This window comes from Podarcis muralis, chromosome 13, assembly GCF_964188315.1.
Source record: "Podarcis muralis chromosome 13, rPodMur119.hap1.1, whole genome shotgun sequence".
In the NCBI taxonomy this organism is placed as follows: domain Eukaryota; kingdom Metazoa; phylum Chordata; class Lepidosauria; order Squamata; family Lacertidae; genus Podarcis; species Podarcis muralis.
The window spans coordinates 16,684,128-16,694,663 of record NC_135667.1 but is presented as its reverse complement, the minus strand read 5'-3'; the positions used below and the strand labels follow the sequence as shown (position 1 = coordinate 16,694,663).

At 47.6% G+C, this 10,536-nt stretch overlaps 1 protein-coding gene across 1 annotated transcript; it reads right to left on the bottom strand.

Annotated features, from left to right (window-relative positions):
• Positions 1-1,545: 1,545 nt before the first annotated feature.
• Positions 1,546-6,476, bottom strand: ZG16 (zymogen granule protein 16). Its single transcript, XM_028703902.2, has 4 exons — positions 6,377-6,476; positions 4,304-4,359; positions 4,036-4,168; positions 1,546-2,157 (listed from the first exon to the last, which is right to left on the bottom strand). Exons 2-4 carry the CDS (start codon positions 4,356-4,358, stop codon positions 1,836-1,838), a joined length of 510 nt encoding a protein of 169 aa, XP_028559735.2. The 5' UTR covers position 4,359; positions 6,377-6,476; the 3' UTR covers positions 1,546-1,835.
• Between the last annotated feature and the right edge of the window lie 4,060 nt (positions 6,477-10,536).

The window sequence follows — 10,536 nt, the reverse complement described above, 5'->3', positions numbered from 1 at the left end:
TCTCTCTCTCTCTCTCGGCAGCAGCATTCAGAGACAGTGAGAAATTTACCAGCCAAATTTCTGTTTGCCATAAATTTGTTAAATGAGCAAGAGTGCTTCCAGAAAGCAGCAGTTGGGACTGTCATTCTTCTCTGTTCACCCAACAGTTCCATTTTCTTCCTTCAACTCTCCCTCTTTAATGCCCCTTCTTTTGCAAAGGTTTTCTCAGTCTGCCCACCTTACCTAATTTGCAAATAATTTCTTGAGCTATTATGATATACACCTTGGCGTAGGAGAAGCGTTGCTTTGGGTCCAGCAAATTATGTGGGAGCTATGCAGGCATGGGTTAGGTATTCCCTTGTATGGGAGATTACAGAGAGGGCCATGTAAGAATAGAAGCCAAAGTATTACCATTTTAAAACTTGGGCTTGTTTACAGCTGAATCCAGGTGCAATTCTAAAAGGGCAAGGCGACCTTGAATCCTGCACTTCCAGTCAACAGTCAGATCTTCAAGGTCTCGTTTTCGCCGGCAGCTGAATGAGACGATAAGGAGTTCTGAGGCTGCAGGACCACTTCAGACTAAACATGGGAAATCACATTTTGTTCATGCTCTTCTGAATTTAATATAAACAAAGCCTCCCTTTAACAAGAAAACAGGCTTGAGAAAGAGAGGGCTGTTTCTCACTCGTGCGAGATAGTTTAAATAAAAAAACCAAGAGTTTTGGGTAGTTCTCATGGAACATTCCAAAATTTCCTTCTCGGCTGCAGTGGTACAATACACTCTACAAGCTCAGGATTTCACCAACACATTATCCTACCTGTATGTAAGCAGCCCAGGCTGCAGATGACATTTGGGGCCTGTACAAATTTGCTCTTTCCTGACAATTCTCCCTTCTCCCTGCCATCACATATTCACTTCCCTGTATTTTTACCAGATATATCATCATCATCATCACCGCATCAGAGTGTTCCAAGCACCTCTCAGTAATCCATACAACAAAGTCAACCAGTAAATGATTCTGCTCATATAGGGTTGTTATAAGAATTGGCAGGGTTATGTGTGTGTGATGTGCTTTGAATATTCTGGTGCTAGATCAGTATTAATGATGGTTATTCTAATAATAATAACAATCACCATCATTTTAGGGGAGTGAATATTAGTCATAATTGTTATGATGGCATCCATCTGTCTCGAGAGACAATGGAGTGTGCCTCTGGGGGGTGTTAGCAGCACTAAAGTGACTCCCCTCTGGGGTGCAATGCTGGGCAGTGTGTATGGAGGTCCTGGGCTGCCCAGACAACAAGACAACCCCCCCCCCCCCCGTCTTGCTGATATGGTCCAAAGGAAAGCAGAGCAATACATTTGGCACCAGCTTGGCTGCAGGAGTTGCCAGAAGGAGGCATACAAGATGTCACCCAACTATTTTAGGGACTCCACTCTGGATTTGTGTAGATTTTGCTCTAAAACAGAACCTCAGACCTCTGTCTAAGTCACAGTGACGATATCACACGGCTGTGATGATGTCACGTTCAAGACCGACAACAAATAAAGAGATCCACAATCCCTTTTTGCAAATTTGCTTTTTTATTGCTCGATGCTGATCGACAGCAGTGCTGCGCTAGCTGTTTGACAGGAGAGGAAGCTCTGAAAACACAGGGCAGGGCTGAGGTAGGTGTTGGTTCAACAGAGTTAACAAAAGAGGTGAGAGAAAATGTGCTGGAAAATTATTTGCCTCATGAATAATCAGTCAGTAAGGGGAAAGAAAATCCCCAAGATTTGGGTGGAAAGACATGGGCCCTGAGCTGTCCCTGTTCCCTGCCCCATTGATCAGCTGGTCTCTCCCTGCTGTGCTCCCTCACTTTCCACAAGAGGGGCAGTCACTGGGGTAGTAGTCCCAGTGGAAACCGATGGCGTCAATGACTGAACCAGAGCTGCCGCTGAAGTAACGCAGGACGGTGTTTGGGAAGAGAGGAGCTGCGTTGAAGCTGGTGCCTGTGTCCTTCCCAAAAGGGAAGTAGCGCCCCTTGTCGGTGACAAACACAAGTTTGCGGACGTAGCTTTTGTATTTCCCGGAGACTTGGATGATGGACTCGCCAGGGTGCAGGAAGATTTCCTCCAGGTCGCCAGAAGAACCCCCCACGTAGTTGCTCCACTCCTTGCCGTAACGGACCTGGAGACTGGAATAAGGTAAAAGACAGACTTCTTAGGCCATCTTCTTTCTTCCCTGAAAGGCCAACAGCCCAGTGCAGAGTTAGCCACTCTTATGCCCCTTAAAACAGAAGGTCTCATTGGTGCCTAAGTCTGCTCTTGATTCCTGTACACCCCTTTCCATCCCAAAGGATCTAGAAGTTCTCTACAGCCTTTCCATGTTATCATTTCGTTTGGCACAACAAATTCACATTTGTTACTCATTTGCCTTGCGCAATTCACATAATTGTGCTGCCGATTGCAAGGACACCCCCTATCCCCCCCCCCAATATTCCTAATTTGTTGCTGAGAAATGTGGCCCTTGACCAAGGAAACACTTGGTCATGTTGTGCGGATGCATAATGATCGTCTTCCAAAGCAACTACTCTATTCCGAACTTAAAAATGGAAAGCATAATGCTGGTGGTCAACAAAAGAGGTTTAAAGACTGTCTCAAGGCAAATTTTAAAAAATGTAGTATAAACACTGACAACTGGGAAACACTGGCCTGCGAGCACTCCAGTTGGAGAACAGCCTTTACCAAAGGTGTCATGGGCTTTGAAGACACTCGAACTCAGGACGCAAGGGAGAAACGTGCTAAGAGGAAGGCACGCTTGGCAAATCCACACAGTGATCAACTCCTGCCCGGAAACCGATGTCCCCACTGTGGAAGGACATGTGGATCCAGAATTGGCCTCCACAGTCACTTATGGACTCATTGTTAAAACTGTGTTTATGGAAGACAATCTTACTCAGCTACGAGTCATTGCCAAAGAAGAAGAAAGAAGAAAAAGAAAGATAAGTTGTAATAACTTCTCCAACTCCTCTCCAACTATCAAGCTCTCCAAAGCAGAACATGTTCTCTGGCTAGCTTTATGCAACGAGGCACTAAGCATGTGACAGAAATAGAAGAATTTAGGTTGAAAGCTCTTTGGGGCAGGGTCCTGCATTTGACAACGTTGTAGAAAACAAACGAGGGATAGCAAACGAGTGAGTAGCCAATTTCACACAAGAGCGACCCCAGTATTAGAAACTGGTTCAGAGCTCTGCACTGGACTCTTGGACCTCAAGTGTTCAATATAAGTAAAGCGGGTTCTCCATTTTCATTTCGCCATGGAGCCTTTGACTGCTCTGAAATGGTTTTGCTGCTGGCATCAAATTGGCAAACAAGCATATTCAGACATGAGGCTTAAAGTCACTTTCACAATTGAGGGTTAAGGTATGCACACATTAAAATGGCTAGAAACACAGCAAGACTGTTTCACTCTACACAAACATATCTTCAGTGCTCTCTGTCCTATGAAATGAACAGAGGGCACTTCCAGACTGCTGCTGTTTTGCAGGCGACATTCAGCGGCATGCTGGAAAACTAAAGTCGATTTTGTTTTATTTTTCAATTTCTTATTAGGCTTCTATCCTGCCCTTCCTCTCAAAAGATGCCACAGAACCATAGCATTGTAGAGTTGGAAGGGACCCCGAGGGTCATCTAGTCCAACCCCCCCACAACGCCCAGGAGCACAACAAACCCGCTCCCCCTCTCCCCAAAAATCCTGGACTGCTTGCAGTAAGGTAAAGGGATGGGGAAATGTACTGGAAAGTATATGATAAGAATTGCTTGATTGTCTAATCTCCCTGCAAGCAATCAGAATGAATGCTCATCTAACCTCCCTGCAAATTTTATTGAGGTCTTGGATACACAGGATGTGTGGAAGTGAAAGGACTTTCCGAAGACTGCCCTAAATTTCCTTGCAAAGAAAGGGGTTACCTTATTTTAAGGTCAATCCGTCCACCAATCGCTTTTTCTCCAAACCCTACAAGCGGCCAAGCCACGGCCTGTTCCCAGATCCCCACCAGCCTCCAAACACTTACCCCACGATGTACCACCGGTTCGTCCGGATCCTAATGGCAGTTATGGGCCCATCCAGCTGGTTCCCAGAATGGGAGAAGCGTTTCCCGCCACCTCCGCCGTACTCGCCAGAATAGGAAGAAGAACGTGGCTGAGCTGGAATAAGACCCAAAGCAACACAGAGCAGATGAGCTTCAGCACAGCAGCCTAGTCCTGCACTTGGACAGCACCACGGCCTGGGGGACAGTGACACCTCCCTCCCCGCCCCGTCCGGCCCCCATTGGGATTTACCTGTGTTGATGGTGATGCCGTAACAGAGCAAAGCAAGGAGAGTGAACCAAAACATCCTAGAAAAGAGAGTGTTGCGGTTTTTTTAAAAAATCAACGCGTTGATTTCAGTACTTTTACATGTTTACAGTATTCTATCCTCCCTGCCCTCCCACATCCATTTCAAAGTGTCATACACATCCTGGTCTCGTTCCTCTAATTTTATCCTTCACAACAGCCCTGTGAGGTAGGAGAGGGTGGGAGTAGGTGAATTGGCCCAGGTCACCCACTGAATTTGAATGCTGAGAAGGGATTTGAAGACAGGCCTCTCCAACCGAAGCCTACCCACTCACTTTGGATACAAGAAGGTGCCTTAGTCCATTGGTCCATCTAGCTCAGGTTTCTCAAAGGACTTGGGTCTCCGGCTGTTTTTGGACTACAGTTCCCATCATCCCTGTCCTGCTAGCTAGGGATGATGGGAGTTGTAGTCCAAAAACAGCTAGAGTTTGGGCAATCTCTGATCTAGCTCATTACTGTCTATGCTGTCTGAATTGGCAGCAGCTTTCCAGTGTTTCAGGCAGAAGCCATTCCTACCCCTACCTGGAGATGTCAGGAATCGAACCCGCAACCTTCTCTGTGCAAAGCAGATGCTCTGAGTTGTGACCCATCCCTCAGTTATGAAATGGCAGGTGTTCCAAAGAGGTCTGAGACACACCTGCCAGAGCACTGCTTCATTACACTATCAAACCTGATACCCAAGCCAGCTTTACATCTATTTCTTTTAAAAGGGAGTTCCTGTAATAGGATCAGGACAGCCGACTCCATGAAGGCTCTGTGCTACATGGACTTTGCCATGATTTGTGCAAAGTGGAGCTTCCATTGGAAATCAAACCAAAGCATAATTTGAACCAAATTCACCAAGCATAGCTCTGTTCTCAGCCCTGCAAAAACGTAAAGAGGGAGTGCTTTTGAGCATGTGCAGAGTGACTTGCATTCACCCTTGAATAACCGCAACAAGCTTGCAATGAGTGGTAACAGCTTCTGATTAAGAACCATGTTAAAATTGCTCAGACCAGCCTGTGCATATGTTGACGTGGTTATGCCAGTGGTCTGCTCTCCTCTCTCTTTATTAATACCTCTTAATTTGCAGCTTTTAAACCATTTTTCTGGAGCGTGGCCTCTGGAAAGTTGTCCTGGCTCAAATCCCATGCTGGCAACCTTAGTTCTGTGAACTAGTGGAGAGTCAGATGTTGGGAGACTCCAGCTCCCATTCTCTCTCACCACTGGTCATGCTTCAGTGATGGCCAAAGTTGGCCCGCCAGCTGTTTTGGGACTACAACTCACATCATCCCTAGCTAACAGGACCAGTGGTCAGGGATGATGGGAATTGTAGTCCCAAAACAGCTGGAGAGCCATCACTGTGCTAGATGGAGTTCTTAAAGAGTTTGGAGTCAAGCAACATCTGGAGGGCCACATACCAAACCGCTAGCCAGCCAGCTTAATCACAGAATTATAAGAGTTGGAATCATCTTTTTATGTTCTTATGTTCTTTGTATACTGTGTTAGTTTTATGATGTTAGCTGCCCTGAGCCCGGCTCTGACCGGGGAGGGCAGGGTACAAATAAAATAATAATAATAGGGTACAAATTAATCATCATCATCATCATCTAGTCCAACCCCCTGCAATGCAAAAATATGAAGCTGTCCCTTACGGGGATCAAACCTGCAACCTTGGTATTATCAGCACTATGCTCTAACCAACTGAGCTATCCAACAGGTCTTGGAAAAAACCAAAGAGGTCCAAATCCCTTAAAGCAAACAGTCAATCCCAGGCAGCCTTGAAGACAGACCCCCAAGTCCCTATAGAAAGATCTTGTTCTCAGAGAAGACCTCTTCAGAGCCTCCTGGAAAACAGGGTCCACTGGAAGCACCCCCTCCCCTTAAAAAAAACCCACACACAAAAGATCTGTTGTGAGGCTAAAATGTGGAGGGGGAGAGGCATGTTTTATGCCAGCTTCAGCCGCTGCAAGAAAAAGTGGGATACAAATGCAATAAATAATTATTTGCGGAAAGGGCTGCGCTCAGCCCCCGACTTACCTTGCAGCCTGCGCAGTCCTTGGTGGGCTGGGTGCTCTGTGCCTCAGCTCTGCAGAATCGGCCAAAGGGGAGCTTCATGTTTTATACTGTCCGTGAAGTACGATATGGCGCCACCTTATCTTGGGAACCTGCCTGCTGGGCAAACACCATCCATCTATTATAAAACACTTCAATTGGCATTTTCCTGGGAGGGACCCAAACAAACGGGCCCACCCTTTAATGGCCCACGGCAGCCACCTGCTGCGCTGGGGCCTAGTGAGGGATGCGGGGAATCCTGGAGCCCCAAAGATGGAAGGGAAACAGCATTGTCCAACCCTGATGTATCCTGGCCACCTTTGGAAAATGGAGGGAACTTTGATCTCCCACCCAATCTTCACATTACTGCAGCTGTGTGGCCAGTGAAGATCTTCAGCGCTTAAACGAAGAATATTTAAATGGCACAATCATTAGTTTTTATTTGAAATATCTGGTGCTTGAAAAACCAAAAAAAGGTGCTGATAGAACTCATGTGTTCAGTTCCTTCTTTTACACATGCCTTATAGGTACCACTCCGGCGGGAAGGTAAACGGCGTTTCCGTGCACTGCTCTGGTTCGCCAGAAGCAGCTTAGTCATGCTGGCCACATGACCCGGAAGCTGTACGCTGGCTCCCTCGGCCAATAAAGCAAGATGAGCGCCGCAACCCCAGAGTCGGCCACGACTGGACCTAATGGTCAGGGGTTCCTTTACCTTTAAATTCAGAGGAGAAATGGCACAGGCAGGTAAAAATATGGACATGTTGTGTTGACATCTTTGAAGAAGATTTTATTTTTGTTCCTATTATTAAGCAGCACCTTGGTTCTTGGCTGCCATCTGTTTCCCAGTCTTAAGAGAACCCAATATATGAAACCAATCCATACTATCAGGAAGTTAGACCTTCCTCTTCATACGTATCAAAGAATTACATGCAAACAGCCTTGGATTCTGCTCATGGTTTCATTGAGAGGCTGTTCCCAATCAAATGTGGGAAGTCAAAAAACGCACTAAAAGAAGTTTCTCCAACGATGTTATAGAAGGTTCAAACCTGAATGTGCCACAACAGAACAACTTCAGTGATTGTGGAATTTCCACCTGATTTCCAAGTCTGGATGCTCCGTTGGTAATCTCCTGAGAGTGATCTAGTCTGGCTCAGCCCAGGGATTTAGTCTAGACTTGGAGCTGAAACCCATGCGGGGAGTGATTTGTCTGGGCGAGACTCTCTGGGTTGCACCCTGACACATAGCTGTCAAGTGTCCCTTATTTGAAGGGACAGTCCCTTATTCCAGCGCCATGTCCCGCTGCTGTCCCTTATTGATGGATGTCCCTTAAATGTCCCTTAAACGATGTCCCTTAAATTTCAAAGGAAGCAGCTCCTCTCCCTCCCTCCCTGCCGGCCAGGGAGGAGGGAGGCTCCAACTGTGTTGCTTGGCTGTGTTGCTCACCCAATAAGAAGTCTAAGAACGACTGGGGGGTGGAGCTTGCATGCCTTGTGTGTGGCTAGTTAATGCAAGCTGAGGGGTTTTTTGAATGCTGGACGCCATTTTGTTGCACGTGCTGCTGCAAACTTTGCAGTGCAAAGCCAGGCCGGGGAGCCATCTTAAGTTGAGGCTGCATAGGCCTTGTGGTGCATGTGATTCAGATTCTATTCAATCGAACCTCTGGTTACAAAGTTGGTTGGACAGTGTTCTCGAAGCTACCAGCATGAGTTTGACCAAACTGCAGGAGGACAGGAAGACTGGAGTGCCTGGAACAGGTGAGGCCGCAGGTCCCTTATTTTCAAGGCTGCTGGTCCCTTATTTTCAAGGCTGCTGGTCCCTTATTTTCAAATCTGTAAGTTGACAGCTATGCCCTGACAGGAACGACTCTCTCATTCTCCCTCTCCGACATTTTGGCTCTCCCAGAATAGACCTGTAAAACAGCAAATGCAGAGTCACCACTATTTCCAAATCCCTTCTAACCACAGAGCACAGCAAGGAAAGACCTGCTATGGGGAGAGAAAGGTCTGCTTTGTCTCAGCTTCTGCCTGTGAATCTGGGCGCCCCATAGGGGGAGGTGACAGCTGGGATGCTGCAAAGCCTGACCCTGCCTCTTCATCCATGTAGTTCCCTTCAGGGAGCAGCACATCATTCTCTGAGGATGACTCCTCTGCTAGGGACATGGCATCAGCAAAGATGAGGATGGGGACAACCCGAGAACCAGTTGGCTCCACCTGCCATTGGCCCTGGGCCCTGCCTTTCACTGGCTCTGGGTCCGCCTGCTGTTGTGTGGTGTAGTCTGGTGTAGTGGTTAGAATGAGAGACCGGGACCTGAGTTCAAATCCCTGCTCAGGCACGAAACTCACCGAATGAACTTGGGCCAGTCACTACCTCTCACACTATTGTGATGTGTGTTCAAAGACAGGATTGTTGTGAGCCTAGAAGGGGAGGGTGGAGAGCTCCTGGGAGGAAGCCTGAGGTAAATTGCTAAAAAGCACGTGGGATTTATTTTTATTTTTAAAAGAAAATTAGCAGAGAGAAGGTTGGGTGAGAGCCTCGGCATGCTTGCTCTCTCTACTTGAAGGGAATGTTTTTTCTATAGTCAAAAGATTGGCATCCGTGCCATTTCAGAACACCCCCTTCTGCCCACCCTACTACTGACCAAAGGAGAAAATGAAAACCCAAAAATATTTGTGCTGTGTTTTCTTTCTGCTCCTGATCACATCCTTGCTCAGCCTCAAAGCTCTTAACAGGGCTGCTCCTCGGCCTCTGGGTTTAAGATGGGCCTAGTGGCTTCATCGCAAAGCAGCAAATTGATGGAGAAGGAAGGCAGAGGCAGCTGCGTGCCTGACAGCAATGAGGAACGAGGGACACGCTCCGTTCTGGGGCCGTGCCCTGATAATGCCCTTTGAGAATATTGCCAGAGACATCTGGAAAGTAGCAATTCAGGAAGACCTCGCCCAAGATGAGGTTGGGTGCCAGGCCTGGCCCATCCCAGGCATATGCTGTTCTGAGAAAACATGGGAATGTCCAGAGGGCGTTAGAGGACAAGGGCCTTCCGATGCCACCGCACCCTGTCCCCACGTCACAGACCATCTGTGTGAGTGTGCGTGGGAGGAAATGAGGAGATCCAGTTTGGGGCAAACACAACCTTTGCCACTGGTTTGGCAAGGAGGAAGTGGCTTGTCCGATTCTGGTTCCCTGCCACAAACATGCAACACGCTTTAGCTGAATTCAGCACAGGTTTGATGCATGCACCCATCGCCGGCTTTACATATTCAGTGTTTCATTAGTATTTATTATTGTTGTTTATTAAATCTGTATACTGCCCTACACGCATAGATCTCAGGGCCGTTAGCAACACAAAATCACAATAGTAAAAACACAAGATATGTAATAACAATATAGGTGTCTGCTATCTGAAGAGTCGGGGTGTGTGTGTGAGGAAATGGGTACAAAATTAAGGAACCCAGTGCCCCTTGCAGTCTCCTAGTTTTGGATACAACGCAGTCCCTTTCCACTCCCCACCTGTCCTAGGCCTCATTCCTCACGCCATGCCTCTTCCCAGATATCAGGGCCACCTGAGGCACGGCCCAATTAGTCGAGCAGGAGATCCTTCATCTCAGGATCCTGGGTTCAAGCCCCACTTCAGGTGAACGGTTCCTGCCTTGCAGATGGTCGGACTAGATGATCCCACTCGGATCATCCAGTTTGGAGGGTCTCAGATCCCAGCCTTCAACTCCTGTTGAAAGCGGGGCGATTTAACACATGAAAAATCTAGTTGTCCAATTCACGTCCCTTTATGAAACATTCCAGGCAATATCTCTAAGGCGGCCCCCCCCCCCTTGCGAATTTCAGACCGAATTAAATGAAAAGAAACAATTTGTCCAAAGTTCCAAACAGATTTTAGGAGCCCAGTTGGTTCCATATACAGCACGGGGCTGATACGGCCAAGGTTGCAGGTTCGGTCCCCGGGCGGGCCAGCTGCATTGCAGGGGGATGGACTAGAAGAATGATCCTAAATAAATCTACAAGTCGCTGGAAAATGGCCATTGGCGCCTTCTCCTCCTAGGACCTGATCTCCAAATCCAGGCGGCCTCCATCTCTCCTTCCCCGTCTCACTTGCTCTCCCTGCTGCCTTTTCCCTTCCTCGCCTCCATTGCCAGCCT